This window comes from Haliotis cracherodii, unplaced genomic scaffold (assembly GCF_022045235.1).
Source record: "Haliotis cracherodii isolate W230 unplaced genomic scaffold, xgHalCrac1.p SCAF_18, whole genome shotgun sequence".
Taxonomy (NCBI): Eukaryota; Metazoa; Mollusca; class Gastropoda; order Lepetellida; family Haliotidae; genus Haliotis; species Haliotis cracherodii.
This window is the reverse complement of record NW_027266273.1, coordinates 23,847,867-23,865,735: the sequence shown is the minus strand read 5'-3', so window position 1 is coordinate 23,865,735 and position 17,869 is coordinate 23,847,867. Positions and strand designations below refer to the sequence as shown.

Below are 17,869 nucleotides of genomic sequence, written 5' to 3'. Positions count from 1 at the left end.
TCACTCACTCACTCAGACAGGAAAAGAAACAGTAGATAAGACACAGATCAGGTCGTAAACAGTCTCGTTATATAATTATGCCTCAGACTTTTGGAAAAAGAGACAATGTCAGTCACTAGAGAAATACAATCTTGCAAGGTGTTTTGACATGCCCCAGTAAAGCAGAGCATGGTAAGCTGATTGACGGTCCAAAGTCACACTGCCATAGCACTAAGTCTAGGTGGGTGCGTAAGTATGGTTGTACGCCACTTTTAGCAATATTCCAGCAATATCACGGTGGGGACACCAGAAATGGGCTTCACACATTGTACCCATGTCGGGAATCGAACCCGGGTCTTTGAACGCTTTAACAACAAGGCTACCATGCCAACCCTAAGTCTAGGTAAAGACTTGGGAGTTACAACCGTTACAACCAGTTTAAGATTGTGTTGTGGAACGAGGACAAGGTAGTAACAAATCACAACTCGCACAGCTTCTAAAAGAGTCATTATTTATTCATCTACAAGGCAACAGTATAAAATGTTTATAAATATTTCATATATTATGATAACATACATCAGTTATGACTAACAAAGCCCAGCACCTCGTCTGTATCCAACTGTAGTCACAGATACACTGCCGACTGATACTGGAGGTCTGGAGTCTGGTTCAGTTGGTTTAAACATACAAAGGCACACAGAACTGATGAGTAAGACAGTAGCTAACATATAGTCTACAGTGGGAGAAGGGCAGTGTTCAGGGATGGGGTACACACAGAACAGCTGGGCTAGGGTATCAAAACCCTCTCAAATGAGGGTTTTAGAATGGCAGTCTTCAGGGAGAGGGTATACACAGGACAGCTAGGCTAGGGTATCCAAACCCTCTCTAATGAGGGTTTGAAAATGGCAGTATGCAGGGAGGGGGCTACACACAGAACAGCTGGCCTTAGGTATCCAAACCCTCTCATAAGAGGGACGAGGTTCTTAGGATCATCAGCCACTATTATTGTCATGGGCTTTTTACTTCACAAACTGTCTTTCATCCTATTACTTATGAGACCACCCCTTATCAATTCTAAGATCACTAAGTTGACAAACCTCTATACATTTGTTTGGGCATGGGCATAGGATGACCTCTTCCTATTTTTCAGTAGCCCTCAGTAACCCTTCCATCACAGTGGCTGGGAGAAGGGAGACATCATTCTTAATACAAACTTTCACAACCCTAAAAGACTTGGTGTTTTCAGTTTATGAATTAATATGTTTAGGAGGCATGTAACCTTTCATACTGGAAGCTCGCAGTTCAACAATTAACAAGATTTCCTACACGAACCACAGATACTACTGACATGCTGACATTAGTCCTTCTACTGCACCACTGTATTGTTTCCAAGAATAATGGCAGTGTCTGTACTATAGTATACAGTCAATACAAGCCGGAAGCAGGGACTGCTGTGTATTGCCTGATGTCAGAGCACGAGGATGGTGTTTCCCCCAGTGGCTAGCGGTGGCGCCCTGACTAACATGTAGATATTCCTAGGGGATACGTGGACGAAGCATGCAATATATCATTGAAACATAAATGCTGAGTTATTTGTGGCTGAGGCAGATGGGGAGATCACTTGGGTTTGACACGGCTGATTTTCTTGGACTTGTCGGTTGTCTTTGGAGGGAGCTGTGCGCCTGCTGCAATATGGCGGCCATACAAGCTGAAACAGAAACAGTTGAATGAACAGCAACATTACCTGATACATCATGTACTGGGCCGATATAAGTGTCAGATCAAACACATACACTCACCTATAAGTGTCAGATCAAACACATACACTCACCTATAAATGTCAGATCAAACACATACACTCACCTATAAATGTCAGATCAAACATACACACCCAACACTTATAAGTGTTAGATCGTGAGTGAGTGAGTGAGTGATTATGGATTTATGCCACCATTAGCAATATTCCAGCAATATCACAGCAGGGGACACCAGAAATCGACTTCACAAATTGTACCAATGTGGAGAATCAAACCCAGGTCTTCGGCGTGACAAGCGATTGCTTTAACCACTAGGCTACCCCACCGCCCTCGAACATAAACACCCACCACTTATAAGTGTCAGATCAAACATACACACTCACAATTTATAGGTATCAGATCTTATGTAGTCGAACACATGGGACACGCCCACTTGGAACTGGTCAGCAATGGGGGTCACCCAGGGGTTATTCTCAGCCTTGAAAACCTGCTTCATGCCCACAAGGTCAAGGTTGCCTGGAATAACAAGTGGCCACAGTGAGAATAAAGCAGAGAAGATGAAGGAGAGATCAAACTACGTAGAGTTTGTACAATGATATTAATATGACACATACATTTCTGTTTACATGGTCTTGAAGAATGTACAGTTTCAGCAAAATAAGAAAGTAGAGGTGTATTCAAATAAAATCCAACAAATCCGATCTACAAACATTGTGAATAAAACAATCCCTGCAAGATGCCATTCATATTTTTGTCAACTGTGAGTTGACAGAAAGACAAACAGAATAGGAGGCCAGCACCAATTCCTATATCCCCTTTGTGATGGGGCACAACGAAGGATGGAAGAAGTAAAACTGTGTGGGAAGGTGAGGGTGAGGTCAAGCTGAGGTGGGGAGGTCAAGGTGAGTGTGGGGGGAGGTTGAGGTTAGGAGAGGTCAAGCTGAGGTGAGGACAGGTTGAACTGATGGTGGTGAGAGGTCAAGGTGAGTGTGGGGGAGGTCAAGGTGAGTGTGGGGGCGGTCAAGGTGAGTGTTGGAGCAGGTTGAGTTGAGGAGAGGTCAAGGTGAGTTGAGGTGAGAGGTCAAGGTGAGCATGGGGGAGGTTGAGAGGTCAAGGTGAGGTAAGGGAGGGAAAAGGTGTGGGGAGGTCAAGGTGAGAGTGTAGACATTTGCAGATGAGATGAGAGATCAAGGTGAGTTGAGAGAGGCCAAGGTGAGGGTGATTAGAGATCAAGGTGAGTTGAGAGATGCCAAGGTGAGGATGATTTGAGGTAAAGGGGAGTATCAGGAGAGGTCAAGGTGCTTTAAGGGAATGGGTTGCCGAGTTATCCAAAGCAATGCAGTTCACGTAAGCTTCCTAGGTCCTCCCAATCTCTGGGAGAAGGCTTCCTGTACTTACCCAGCTCTGGTGGCAGAACAGTCAGTCGATTTCCCTGAATGTGAAGCTCCCTGAGTCGAATCAGGTCCCCGATTTCTTTGGGCAACATGACCAGATCATTCTCCCTCAGTGAAAGCTGAAACAACATGGAGGAGAGGTAAGCTCACACAACAAGCCATGGATACAGTGGACTGTGAAATCATTCAGTGGAAAGTTTCAAACAATGTTGGTTCAGGGTATTGGCCAACCTCCCTTACTCATTGAAATCAGATCTTAGCGATCACTTCCAGTACACACAGATCTGAGGACATCCCATTACAGGTCACGTCAGATCTTAGCACTCACTTCCGATACACACAGATCTGAGGACAACCCATTACAGGTCACGTCAGATCTTAGCGTTCACTTCCGATACACACAGATCTGAGGACATCCCATTACAGGTCACGTCAGATCTTAGCGCTCACTTCCGATATACACAGATCTTAGGACATCCCATTACAGTCAACTCAGATCTTAGCGCTCACTTCCGATATACACAGATCTTAGGACATCCCATTACAGGTCACGTCAGATCTTAGCGCTCCCTTCCGATATACACAGATCTTAGGACATCCCATTACAGTCAACTCTGATCTTAGCGCTCACTTCCGATACACATAGATTTGAGGACATCCCATTACAGGTCATGTCAGATCTTAGCGCTCACTTCCGATATACACAGATCTGAGGACATCCCATTACAGGTCACGTCAGATCTTAGCGCTCACTTCTGATACACACAGATCTGAGGACATTCCATTACAGGTCACGTCAGATCTTAGCACTCACTTCCGATACACATAGATCTGAGGACATCCCATTACAGGTCACGTCAGATCTTAGCGCTCACTTCCGATACCCACAGATCTGAGGACATCCCATTACAGGTCATGTCAGATCTTAGCGCTCACTTCCGATACACACAGATCTGAGGACAACCCATTACAGGTCACGTCAGATCTTAGCGCTCACTTCCGATACACACAGATCTGAGGACATCCCATTACAGGTCACTTCAGATCTTAGCGTTCACTTCCGATACACACAGATCTGAGCACATCCCATTACAGGTCACGTCAGATCTTAGCGCTCACTTCCGATATACACAGATCTTAGGACATCCCATTACAGTCAACTCAGATCTTAGCGCTCACTTCCGATACACATAGATCGGAGGACATCCCATTACAGGTCATGTCAGATCTTAGCAATCACTTCCGATACACACAGATCGGAGGACATCCCATTACAGGTCATGTCACAACAACGTTTCATCTGAACAATCAGAGTGTCGGTTATCAGATCACAAAAGTCAAGAAGTCTGAATGTGTTTTCTGATCATTCAACCTTGAACAGGCTAACAGGGGTGATACTGACACTTCATGCACAACAGCTGAAACACTTACGACTTGCAAATTCTTTAGTCTGCCAATTTCAGGGGGTAGAGTTTCAAAGTCATTGTCACCAAAGTACATAGCTCGAAGTGTATCTGAAAGAAGAATAGAAATATGCTGTATCGCTCAAGTTGACCTACAAAATGTCAGATTTAGAAACCTCAGTGCTATTCATTCAAACTTTCTAGGACTGCCAATTAGCCAAGCACTGCCTCCCTCAATGGATACTCTTGATCATTCACATCATTTAAAACACTGTCACACACCATATTAACAGAGAGCTCCAGATGAACACTGGACTCAGTTGCACAAGATGCAAGACGTACCCAGACAGAAGAAATTGCCGGGGAGGCTGTGCTCATTCAGGTTGTTGTACGTTGCATCCAGCACCTCCAGCGCCGGAAACGCCCCAAAACCTCGAGGTAGAGCGTTTAGTTTGTTCATCCTGTCAAAACACAAACATGATCAATATCTACGTCTAAGCCTGAATCAGTTCAGCTCAAAAGCTGATTTTATCAAATATTGAAGGCCATACAAACAGCCATATAAACAGCGATTTAACAACCACATAAAATTTGTAAATGTCCTATGCTTCGATGAGTGCAACTGGGAAAATCCAACAGGGTGTGGGTGTGTCAGTGGGTGTGTCAGTGGGTGTGTCAGTGAGTGTGTCAGTGGGTGGTTGGTTGTTGTGGGCAATGTGTGGGTGTGTCAGTGGGTGGTTGGTTGTTGTGGGCAATGTGTTGGTGGGTCAGTGGGTGTATCAGTTGGTGGTTGGTTGTTGTGGGCAATGTGTTGGTGGGTCAGTGGGTGGTTGGTTGTTGTGGGCAATGTGTTGGTGGGTCAGTAGGTGGTTGGTTGTTGTGTGTCAGTGGGTGTGTCAGTGGGTGTGTCAGTGGGTGGTTGGTTATTGTGTGTCAGTGGGTGTATCAGTAGGTGGTTGGTTGTTGTGTGTCAGTGGGTGTGTCAGTGGGTGTGTCAGTGGGTGGTTGGTTGTTGTGTGTCAGTGGGTGGTTGGTTGTTGTGTGTCAGTGGGTGTGTCAGTGGGTGTGTCAGTGGGTGGTTGGTTGTTGTGTGTCAGTGGGTGTGTCAGTGGGTGTATCAGTGGGTGGTTGGTTGTTGTGTGTCAGTGGGTGTTTCAGTGGGTGTATCAGTGGGTGGTTGGTTGTTGTGTGTCAGTGGGTGTGTCAGTGGGTGGTTGGTTGTTGTGTGTCAGTGGGTGTGTCAGTGGGTGGTTGGTTGTTGTGTGTCAGTGGGTGTGTCAGTGGGTGTATCAGTGGGTGGTTGGTTGTTGTGTGTCAGTGGGTGTTTCAGTGGGTGTATCAGTGGGTGGTTGGTTGTTGTGTGTCAGCTGGTGTGTCAGTGGGTGTGTCAGTAGGTGGTTGGTTGTTGTGGGCAATGTGTTGGTGTGTCAGTGGGTGGTTAGTTGTCAGTGGGTATGTCAGTGGGTGTGTCAGTAGGTGGTTGGTTGTTGTGTGTCAGTGGGTGTGTCAGTGGGTGGTTGGTTGTTGTGTGTCAGCTGGTGTGTCAGTGGGTGGTTGGTTGTTGTGGGCAATGTGTTGGTGTGTCAGTGGGTGGTTAGTTGTTGTGTGTCAGTGGGTGTGTCAGTAGGTGGTTGGTTGTTGTTGGCAATGTGTTGGTGGGTCAGTGGGTGGTTGGTTGTTGTGGGCAATGTGTTGGTGGGTCAGTGGGTGGTTGGTTGTTGTGTGTCAGTGGGTGTATCAGTTGGTGGTTGGTTGTTGTGGGCAATGTGTTGGTGGGTCAGTGGGTGGTTGGTTGTTGTGGGCAATGTGTTGGTGGGTCTGTGGGTGGTTGGTTGTTGTGGGCAATGTGTTGGTGGGTCAGTGGGTGTATCAGTTGGTGTTTGGTTGTTGTGGGCAATGTGTTGGTGGGTCAGTGGGTGGTTGGTTGTTGTGGGCAATGTGTTGGTGGGTCAGTGGGTGGTTGGTTGTTGTGGGCAATGTGTTGGTGGGTCAGTGGGTGGTTGGTTGTTGTGTGTCAGTGGGTGTGTCAGTAGGTGATTGGTTGTTGTGTACAACGTGTTGGTGGGTCAGTGGGTGTATCAGTTGGTGGTTGGTTGTTGTGTGCAATGTGTTGGTGGGTCAGTGGGTGTATCAGTTGGTGTTTGGTTGTTGTGGGCAATGTGTTGGTTGTTCAGTTGGTGGTTGATTGTTGTGTGTCAGTGGGAGAGTCAGTTGATGGTTGGTTGTTGGGTGTTCAGTTGGAGAGTCAGTTGGTGGTTGGTTGCTGGGTGTCAGTGGGAGAGTCAGTGGGTGGTTGGTTGTTGTGTGCAATGTGTTACTGTGTCAGTGGGTGTATCAGTTGGTGGTTGGTTGTTGTGTGCAATGTGTTGGTGGGTCAGTGGGTGGTTGGTTGTTGTGTGTCAGTGGGAGAGTCAGTTGTTGGTTGGTTGTTGGGTGTTCAGTTGGAGAGTCAGTTGGTGGTTGGTTGTTGTGTGCAATGTGTTGATTGATTCAAACAGGAGACACAAGTGACAACTACAGTTTGATATATCGACTCAATGCTACATATGAACTAGGCTGATACAGTAAACATGCTAAATGTTTAAAATGTTTTCTACATTCTCATTTTCCATCTTAACCATGGTAATATTAGTAATTGTAAATGTTTCTGTGGCAATGAATTATTACTTGAGTATCAATATTCACAAATTTGAATCGAAACAGTATTGACATTAAGAATTTATTGATACATTAATATCGTGAGATACGATGACATGCCTGCTGACAACCACCATAACTTCAGTGTGGGCTGTAACGACATTAAGCGTTGTTGTGAATTCACAGGGCTACTTACCCTACATTTAAGATTTTAAGTTTGGGCATTGTGCTCAGCGTAGACGGCAGCTCCTGTGAACAGCAGGGAGTGAGTCAACATAAGACAAGAAGATGTCTGGAAAGGGTAGCTGAATATACAGCCGACCATGACAATCCACGTTTAAGATGCAGACATGCAGACTTAGTTGAGCTATAAGCAGTCCAACAAGTTCTATTCTGACGTACACACCTGAAATGTTTGACATTATGTGTGTCCTGGTAAGAAGACATATGAGATAAATTCTAAATTTTGTCCAATATTTGTCACATCTGAATTTTTATTTCAGATTATCGCCAACATCATGCAACATCCCCAATAACTGCATGTCCATTATCATACACAAAACATGCATACACACTCATGTCAACTACGATGGACTGTTGAGGCTCTAGGGCAGACTGTTGAGGCTCTAGGACAGACTGCTGAGGCTCTAGGACAGACTGTTGAGGCTCTAGGACGGACTGTTGAGGCTCTAGGACGGACTGTTTGGGGCACTTCAATGGACTGTTGGGGGCACTACGATAGACTGTTGAGGCTCGGATGGACTGTTGGGGCTCTAGGATGGACTGTTGAGGCACTGGGATGGACTGTTGAGGCTCTAGGATGGACTGTTGAGGCACAGATGGACTGTTGAGGCACTGGGATGGACAGTTGAGGCTCTAGGATGGACTGTTGAGGCTCTAGGATGGACTGTTGGGGCTCGGACGGACTGTTGAGGCTCTAGGACAGACTGTTGAGGCTCTAGGACGGACTGTTGAGGCTCTAGGACAGAGTTGAGACTCTAGGACAGACTGTTGGGGCTCTAGGACGGACTGTTGAGGCTCTAGGACAGACTGTTGAGGCACTACGATGGACTGTTGGGGGCTCTAGGATGGACTGTTGGGGCTCTAGGATGGACTGTTGAGGCTCTAGGATGGACTGTTGAGGCTCTAGGATGGACTGTTGAGACTCTAGGACAGACTGTTGAGGCACTATGATGGACTGTTGAGGCACTATGACATACTTCGGGGCACTACGACAGACTTGGGGGCACTAGGACGGACTGTTGGGGGCACTAGGACGGACTGTTGTGAGCACTAGGACAAACTGTTGTGAGCACTAGGACAGAATGTTGGGGGCACTATGATGGACTGTTGGGGGCATGAACACAAAGTACCAAGTTACTTTCACACAAGGTTCCCTCCACATACCATACCAGCCATCAGTGGGGACCGGTGTTCATAAACAAATGGTTACCTCGACAACAGAATATCAACTTTCTTCTCAGCAGACACTCCTAACACAACAAAACATTTTCTCACCTCAAGACAGTTGTTGAACAGGTTGAGTATCTCCAGATTAATAAAGTCAGCAATGTTAGCAGGAATATCTGCAAAGTAGAGATTGTGAAAGCTTTGAGAAGACTAAGGAAGGATCCATAGTCAGCGGTACATCCACTGAGTCTTGATAACTGACAATGATGGACAGGTCTGGAGCAGGTAAACCATCACAGACTCGAACCATCCTGCATGTATCCTGGTCACCGACAATCAGGGCAGACAGCATACAGTGATCACACAGTCTCTTACTTTAGACACTTGCCTATAGCCCGAGTCACTATGATCTACTGAAAATTGGTAACAGGTCCGGGCTGATAGACTCAAATGTTCTTGGCACGGACAATACCCACACAGCATGTTTTTTTCACTTTAGTTGTTACATGCAATAAGAGCTGCAAATTAGGTGCATCTTCTAAACATGACCAAGGCAACGAAGTTAACTGACCATTAAAGTTCAGTTTCCACCCTTGCCAAACTAGGCTGGACTTAAGGAGCTATATTTTGGTTTGCCAGATGAGTCTATGCATAGTCTAATCATAAAAATCTCGTAACAAAATCAACATTGGTTCACAAGAAACAGTCTACATGTTTACTGTCAAATGGGCATCAATATATACTCTCCAAATGTATTCATGTTTTTAATCAAGGTGCTCCAGTGATCTGATTCACTTCACGAGTTAAGACCCATTTTATTACAATATAGATATGGATTATCAATCAGATCGTCTTGACTGGGCACTACCATTTTGTTTCAAGCAGATGCAACTCTTTTCTTTTGCAAGTAATATGAGGGGTAGAATCAGATTAGTCAGTAGGAGGGACATAGAAGGGACATAACTTGTAATAGACACTGGTGGCGCTACAATTACGCCACGAAATTTCCGTATAATTTGGCAAGGGTGGAAACTGGACTTTTATTGTCAGTTAACTCCCTGGCCTTGGGCAGATGAAAGAAGTGTGACATGGACAAAAACCAATTTCATTCAACAAACAATGCATGAAAACTACATCATGTACATACTTGCAATCCTGTTGTGACTCGCGGTGATGCGGGTCAGGTGATTCAGGTGCACTGCAAGATAAAGGAACAATCAGAAAATGAAAGGCACAGCCCAACAACATGATCATGATGATGCTGTGAATTACAATTGTCCATCAGGTACTGTTACACTTACTGCTCATCATGGTCATCATGGTCACTACTATCTATGAAATGCAGTTTGATCCAGGTTACTCAACACGTTCAATACCAGTAATGGAGGGAATACTCTATTACACTGTTATCTTCACCACCATGATACAAGTCATATTTCAGTTGATTAGTACTACTATTCTACAAATGAAATTAATTGGTCATCATGCCTTGTATTCTACACATATTCTAGCTTGTCAACAAAAAGGATCAGCTAGATGTTTTCCGGGTACACGTTTAATGTAAATAGTTTTGCTCTTGTGCTCAGTGGATTTTAATCATGTTAATCTGGCATCCAACATGCACAAAACACCAGCAACATCACCCACCAATACAACCATCAAGTACTATCTTATTTTATTATCAGTAATACTGTAATAATTGAGAATGGTACAGTTTAATTGGTTAAATATTTTCACTATTCAAAAAAGCTATGTGCCCTAAAACAAAGACGTAAGATGGAAAGATTGTTATTTTATCATTTAAATGGTGAAAACAGCACAAAAACCTTAAAAATGTTAAGTAAATATGTTCTATTCAAGCATGTGTCTAGCATGTCTAGTGTATACTTTTCGTAACAAAACAATTTGTATAACTATATAAGATAAGCATGGCAATGTCACAATTTATCTATTTTAGGTTACACAAATCTTTGACAACCATTTACCCTGGGTCTGTCATTTAAGGATTGAAGTTATATTTGTTGACGTTCATCAACTGATAAAGTCAGTGTAGAGTATATGCAGAATGAGTAAAGCGTGAGCGAAGTAAAAACACAAAACAGCAGGCCCTTGAAGATCCTGGTCGATAATTTGTCGTAAGAGGCAACTATTGGGATAGGGTGGTCAGGCTCCCTGACTTGGTTGATGCATGTCATGGTATAGATACTCATCACATGCTCATGATATCAATCACCGGATTGTCTCGTCCGGACTCGGTTATTAACAGACCACCGTCAGATTGCTGTAATATTGTTGAGCGCGGCGTTACACAACAAACAAACAAAATCAGTATCCGGTCAATTGCAATGTTTTTGCCAATGTAAAAGCACCAGCGTTTGTCTTCAATTTACTGACAATATACCACAGATGTACCAGTTAGGCATTATGTCGAATTTCATGACTCAGTCACTCACTTAGTCCGGGAACGTCGGACCCCAGCTGAACGATTCCTCGATCAACCAGATCAATTTCAGGGTCCTTCTTATCCCGATTTTCCTCAATAACTTTCTTCAGCTTATTAGCCATGTTGACCGGGTCCTTAAAATGCAGTTGTCGGAAAAAGCTCAAAGAATTCTACACATTTCCTTTAATGGCAATATCCTTCCGGAAGTCATATACCGGAAGTTGACATTTTCCCAAAGCTCCATCCCATTGCGTGCTACGGTTAACTGGTTTCCGCAGCAAGCTTAGGAAACGGGCTTCGTCGAAATCCTGTTCACTGGCGAGGGCAAACTTTTTGCATCGGGTGGGACCCTCCCCCTCTTTTCTATTTTGAAAACCAAATGTAGCATATGTTGTAGGCAGTAAAATTGACTGAGAGAGAACTTTGAGGTTTTGATTCATTTATGTAAATAAACATATTTATCCTCCCCGATGCTTGTCATATGTTTGGATGACCCTCCCTAAAAAGACAAAATTCAAACGTACTTTATAATTTATCATACAATATCGACTTTTTCATGACGCTTCCAAAATATGTGTATTACTTTTTATGACCCTCCCCTGATTGCCACGGACCCACCCACCCGAATAATAATTTAAGTGACCTAATAAAACATTATATTTATCATCCACAATTTAATTTTTACAATTTAAATACACTATATTTCTTTCATTGGTATGCTGTAATAATAAACCGATCTATTTTTTTAGATTGTGTGAACAAGATTAAAAATTGTATATTTGTATCACGCGTATCTTGTGTACCACCGGGAGACCATAGATCTATTACGTCCCTGGGACCATAGTCCTGCACCATGACCGTGGAATATATTTATTTTATGAAAAAATAATAATCTAGAAATGCATACAAAAGCAAGTCTAGCCAGCTCAAGCTAGCTCTGTTCTATTCTGAAATCAGCATAGGGAATTTTTTTTATTTTTAGAGTCAAGAAGGATATTGTGTAATATAAGATTTCAGAGACTAAATGTTAGTCTACTGGGACCACACTGTGTGCTTTTCCAGAAGGCCCGACATCATATAGGCAGGAGCCCAGTCAACCGTCAGAAGTTTTACTAGCTCCTTGCAGCGATATTCTATTTCTACTGAGCTCCCCGCAGCGATGTTCTACCGCAACGATAGTGCAAATTAGCTGTACGCGTTAAATTTGACTGTGAGAAGCTTGCAACAGCATGCGAGAAGATCTCAGAAGCGGAACCTAACGGTGTTGTGGAGGAGCTTGAACATCTGTACCGACATCGTGGTAGCCTACATGTTGTTGGGTTTCACCTGTTGTCCGCGTTGTCATTACTGGTGAGGAACCCTATTAACAAAAGTGTCCAAACTATATCGGCAGTGTTTAGAGCGGAGATGTGAGTTTTGCACGTAACATCGGGAAGCTGTCAAACTCAAAGACGCAATGGTTGATGGCAATATTCGATATACCTGAGCAAGTACAATGCATAAAAGATGACAAAGTGAACCCACTCAATAACCTGGTTGTCCCATGTGGATCTACAGGGAAGAATTGGTCCCCTGAATCCCATACATGTGGTAATTTAATTACCCACCCAAGTGTATTCCGTGGTTGTGGGACCGGGTTAGAATTGGTCTTCAGCAACCCATGCTTGTCGTAAGAGCGACTAACATGTTTGATGCATGTCATCGTATCCCAATTGCGTAGGTCGATGCTCATGATGTCAATCACTGGATCGTCTGGTCCAGATTCGATTATTTACAGACTGCCCTCATATAGCTGGAATATTGTTGAGTGAGGCATTATTATAAACAAACAAACAATGTGGTCGTTGTCAAAACTCTGACTCTGTGACTGTGCTGATTGGATGTCTTCATGCGAATGACATTGTTCATTGTTCATCCACTTGTCTGTCTGATCCAGACTTGATTATGGGGTGGTGGGATAGCCAAGTTGTTAAAGTGAATATCATCACACCTATGGCTGGGTTCAATTTCCCTACATGGGAACATGCATTACAATTTTAAGCAATCATTCACAGTACAGAAGATGTGTTAGTCATAGTAGTAATGTCCTAACTAGCACCTATGTCTATAGAGACTCTTTGAAAGTGTTTCAGTGAGGAAGTAATACATACGAATGAATGGCATAGAAACATACATCTTTTATAAATATTTCTCCATTATTGATTAATACTTTAGGGTGAAGTACAAGATGTGAATGATTGTGTTATATGTTTGTCTATTGAAATCTCTCCCTTTATAGTGTTTCAGGGCGAAGTAGAAGATAGTAATGAATGTCCTAGTAGAGCTGTGTGCCCTGACCGGGCATGAAGAGAGGGTGTGGGGCGTGGCATGGAACCCCACAGGAACATTGCTAGCCTCATGCAGCGGGGACAAGAGTGTCCGCATCTGGGGGCAGGAGGGAGACAACTGGGTGTGCAAGACAGTCCTGACCGACGCCCACCAGCGGACAGTCCGGTCAGTGGCGTGGTCACCATGCGGCAACTACCTGGCCAGTGCTAGCTTTGATGCAACCACATGCGTCTGGAGTCGGAAGGAAGGGGAGTTTGAGTGCATTGCAACCCTTGAGGGCCACGAGAATGAGGTGAAGTGTGTGGTGTGGGCCCCCACCGGAAACCTGCTGGCAACATGCAGTCGTGACAAGAGCGTGTGGATTTGGGAAGGTTTGCAGCTAATTTCTGCTTTGGACTAAACATTTTGGACATTGCAGCAATAGAAGCTAACTGTTTTAGTCCAGTAGTCCTTCTAATGATAACATATACCAAAACCTTTGAAAATGGCAAGTTTCTTCTAGTCCTTATGATAACTTAATTATTGGGCAGTTTGGCAAGGATTATTGGACTAGTGCAATTTCTAATGCTGCATTTTTAGACATCTTCAGTATAAACAGACTTAAACCATAAGGACCACTAACACAAGGATTGAAAATACTATTTTATGATACATAAATTGCAAGTATTTCGACAATCTCATTAAAATCAGATCTTCTCGCTGCTGAACATTGTAGTTTGGTGAGATTGGTCTATCTGTGACATTTTTTTTTTTTCTTAATTAATGTATAAAAAAAACAGGGAAAAATAGGCCATGACGACTAACGGACCGCTGTCTCCTCATTGGCTTGTAGTAGAATAGGCGGGGCTTGTGTTACATCATTGCACTGAACAATGTCACTGTTTCCGTATTGTTGTGTCCAGTGTTTTTAGTGTTAATGAATAAACAAGCTGTCTTAGAAGCTACACAGATTTACACAGTTTGCTCACCGTTTTTTAATGTAGATACCTCCATAAACACAAAAATTACATTCTTTAATAAATTTTCATTCCATGTGCACATCTGCTCAGTGATTTTACTGGGCCTTTCAATGTGTGAGTCTCAGTAATGCTTTTGGTCACCACTTGACCAACAACAAGTCAAATATATATTAAGTGTGAAGCCTAATACTAAATTTAAATGGGATTTTCCTTGTTAATAAAAATTACAGTAAAATAAAGAAGCCTGCTACCATGGCTACAACTGAGGGGGTCTTAAGGATCCAGTTGCCATGGTTGCTAATGGTACCAAATATTTTGCATTCAATAAAACCCTGCTCAGTGTGAGTCAGTTCAGATATTTTGGGGCAGGTCAGTTTGTGTCATTTGTTTTCATTAACACTGAACGTTAGACATTCATATGATCCCAAAGCACTGAGCCTAATGAACTAGTCATTGAGTAATGCAATACACTCAGTCCATACACAATGAATAGTAGTAACAGTAGTTAAAGGAGAAACAAGAACGTTAACTCATGTCAAAGATGCAGTGCTTCATTTCACTGTATGAAGGATTACTCTGATCCCACATATGTTCTGTCTTGTGTGTTTTTCAAATACATTTAGGGGGAATATAAAGAACAAACATTTGGCACTTGTATCAGTTTGAACAAGGTATTTGATTCGCGCTGATATGGACGTCATGGTCCATGTGTCAACTGTAGCGACAGAGTGGGGTTTCTTTGTAATCTGTCAGAGTGTTATAAAGAGGAGGTCAGTACTATAGTGATACCTGGTTCATGTTTTCTCCAGTGCCTGTCATTCATTTTTCTCATGTCAAAGGTAAAGGTAACTGTAGTTGCTTATTAATTTTAAGTCTCTTCAACAAAATAGATCAAGAAATAATCACAGAATGATTAATTGTTTTCCCAGGGCAAGGGAGGTAACCATCCTTGTCGAACTAGGTTGGAATTTCTGGGCTTGATCGTAGCGCGACCTGTGGCTATTACAAGTTATGTCCCTTCTATGTCCCTCCTATTGACCAATCAGATTCCACCTCTCATATCAGTTACATTTGCGTCAAACAAGATGGCAGCACCTAGTCAAGACGATCAGATCGTTAATCAATATCTATATTGTAATAAAACAGGTCTTACTTCGTGAAGTGAATCAAATAACACAAGCACCTTGATTAAAAACATGAGAAGATTTTGAAAATCTGTCGACTCCCAATTGATGGAACACAGCTGTGCAATTGACCGAAATCAGCAGGGCAGCAGCCGCCATGTTGCGCAAATATTAATTGGACTGTGCAAAAACTCATTAGTCCAGCCATAACTCCATAATTCCAGTCTAGTTTGGCAAGGGTGAAAACTGGACTTTTATAGTCAATTAACCTCCTTGCCTGGGAAACATGTCAATAATGTGAATTTCATAAGCTAACAAGACATTGTTTGTCCAATTCCCTTATGCTGTGAGGTGACCTACAGTACCGTGGTATTATTGCTTGTTGTTTCAGTGACAGATGACGAGGAGTACGAGTGTGCCAGCGTGCTGAGCATGCACACCCAGGACGTGAAGCACCTGGCCTGGCACCCCAACAAAGACATCCTCGTCTCCTGCAGCTACGACGACACCATCAAGTTCCTGAGAGAAGACAATGATGACTGGGCGTGTTGTGCCACCCTGGAGTCCCATGGCTCCACAGTGTGGGACATTGCGTTCAACAAGTCAGGGACACGCCTAGCGTCATGTAGTGATGACATGTCCGTCAAAGTCTGGCAGGAGTATCTCCCTGGGAACAAGGAGGGTGTCGCCACCACAGGGCGTGACCCCACGTGGAAGTGTGTCTGTACCCTGTCTGGCTACCATACGAGGTGTGTCTATTCCATAGACTGGAGTCACCTCACCGGGCATATCGCGACGGCAGCTGGTGACGATGCAGTCCGCGTGTTTGTGGAGGATGCAGGGTCGGATCAGAACCAACCAAATTTCAGTTTACTGACAACTGTTCAGGCAGCACATTCACAGGATGTCAACTGTGTGGCCTGGAACCCCAAAGTGGCAGGACTACTAGCATCATGCAGTGACGACGGTTTTGTCAAGCTCTGGCGACTGACTGAATAGTGATGATGGCTCTGTCAAGCTCTAGTCACTGAACTGATGGTCTGTCAGATGTGGAGGTGGGCTCTAACCCGTCACCTGTGGAGATGGCGCTAACTCATCACCTGTGGAGATTGGCTCTAACCCGTCACCTGTGGAGATGGGCTCTAACCCGTCACCTGTGGAGATGGCTCTACCCCGTCACCTGTGGAGATGGGCTCTAACCCGCCACCTGTGGAGATGGGTTCTAACCCGTCACCTGTGCAGATGGGCTGTCACCTGTGGAGGTGGGCTCTAACCCGTAACCTGTGGAGATGGGCTCTAACTGTCACCTGTGGAGATGTCCTCTAACCCGTCACCTGTGGAGATGGGCTCTAACCTGTGTAGATGAATGGTTCAGTTAACCAACACCATGTAGATTTCAGTTTATAACAGTCAGTAGGTTTCCTGATAAGGGTGAGTGAGTGAATATGGTTTTACACCGCTTTTAGCAATATTCCAGCAATATCCCGACAGGGGACACCAGAAATGGGCTTCACACATTGTAATGATTGTACCCATCTCAGGAATTGAACCCGGGTCTTCGGCGTGACAAGCGAACGCTTTAAACACCAGGCTACCCGACTGCCCCTCCTGATAAGGGTTTCCTTTGCATATGATGATGAAGGATAATCAAATGTGTTACTCACTGAAGTGGCAGCACATTCCAGCCATGAATATCATCACAATGTTTCTTGTATTATGTTCACTATTACACTCCAGGCTCCAGGCTCCAGGCTCCACTACTGTACATTAATAAGAAGTTAGAGATTATCGAGGTCTATCCTCAAAGATATTTTATACCCAAGCCATGTTATGTTTATTATTGATATGAAAATATCACATATGTATGATTTTGTTTGTAATGTGTGCATGGTTACAGTATTTGTGAAAATATATTTCAAAATGTTGTATAATATTGTTATTAAATTATAGAAGATGGTGATATGAAGTACATCACATTTATTTTAGTTCTGATCATATTCTGCTGATGAAAGCAGGTATTTAGTTCTCACCACATGCTTACTACCATGGTGTGAAGATCCGGGGTACAATATGCCTCCAGCAACCCATGCTTGCTGTAAAAGTTAACTATGCTTGTCGTAAGAGGCGACCTACGGACCTGGTGTTCAGGCTGGGTGACTTGGTTGATGCATGTCATCGATTCCAATTGCGTGGATCAGTGCTCATTGTATCAATTACTGGGTTGTGTGGTCCAGACTTGATTATATACAGACCGCCATCATATAGCTGGAATATTGCTGAGTGCTGCGTTAAACAACAAACAAACAATTCATGGTACTTAGAACACATTGTGGTTTACCCAAGGAACGTGGGTAATGAAGCACCCGTAAAATCGTGCTCAGCAACTTGTACGTGCGCCTATCTTAGTTCAGTGATGATTCAAAATTTGACTGCTT

General features: G+C 43.8%; 2 protein-coding genes across 4 annotated transcripts; one reads left to right on the top strand and one right to left on the bottom strand.

Annotated features, from left to right (window-relative positions):
- Positions 1-497: 497 nt before the first annotated feature.
- LOC139465920 (ras suppressor protein 1-like) lies at positions 498-11,230 on the bottom strand. Its single transcript, XM_071247925.1, has 9 exons — positions 11,034-11,230; positions 9,728-9,778; positions 8,689-8,756; positions 7,367-7,419; positions 4,876-4,994; positions 4,562-4,644; positions 3,135-3,249; positions 2,120-2,252; positions 498-1,687 (listed from the first exon to the last, which is right to left on the bottom strand). The coding sequence occupies exons 1-9, from the start codon at positions 11,143-11,145 to the stop codon at positions 1,597-1,599; spliced, it is 825 nt and encodes a 274-aa protein (XP_071104026.1). The 5' UTR covers positions 11,146-11,230; the 3' UTR covers positions 498-1,596.
- A 1,025-nt stretch (positions 11,231-12,255) lies between these two features.
- Positions 12,256-17,491, top strand: LOC139465919 (probable cytosolic iron-sulfur protein assembly protein CIAO1). Of its 3 annotated transcripts, none has more exons than XM_071247924.1 (3): positions 12,256-12,373; positions 13,310-13,722; positions 15,826-17,491. In XM_071247924.1, the coding sequence occupies exons 2-3, from the start codon at positions 13,329-13,331 to the stop codon at positions 16,431-16,433; spliced, it is 1,002 nt and encodes a 333-aa protein (XP_071104025.1). In that variant the 5' UTR covers positions 12,256-12,373; positions 13,310-13,328; the 3' UTR covers positions 16,434-17,491. The 3 variants fall into 3 exon arrangements, with proteins under 3 accessions (XP_071104025.1, XP_071104023.1, XP_071104024.1); XM_071247922.1 differs by having other exon boundaries at positions 13,302-13,722; XM_071247923.1 differs by lacking the exon at positions 12,256-12,373 and adding an exon at positions 12,401-12,513 and having other exon boundaries at positions 13,302-13,722.
- The last annotated feature ends 378 nt before the right edge of the window (positions 17,492-17,869 follow it).

Coding starts and splice junctions, on each gene's coding strand:
- LOC139465920 (XM_071247925.1), bottom strand. CDS start 11,145: ATGGCTAATAAGCTGAAGAAAGTTATTGAGGAAAATCGGGATAAGAAG. Junction 3,250..4,561: donor GACTAAAGAATTTGCAAGTC/GTAAGTGTTTCA, acceptor ATGTTGTTTCAG/CTTTCACTGAGGGAGAATGA. Junction 2,253..3,134: donor TGTTCTGCCACCAGAGCTGG/GTAAGTACAGGA, acceptor TTGTTATTCCAG/GCAACCTTGACCTTGTGGGC.
- LOC139465919 (XM_071247924.1), top strand. CDS start 13,329: ATGAATGTCCTAGTAGAGCTGTGTGCCCTGACCGGGCATGAAGAGAGG. Junction 13,723..15,825: donor GAGCGTGTGGATTTGGGAAG/GTTTGCAGCTAA, acceptor TTGTTGTTTCAG/TGACAGATGACGAGGAGTAC.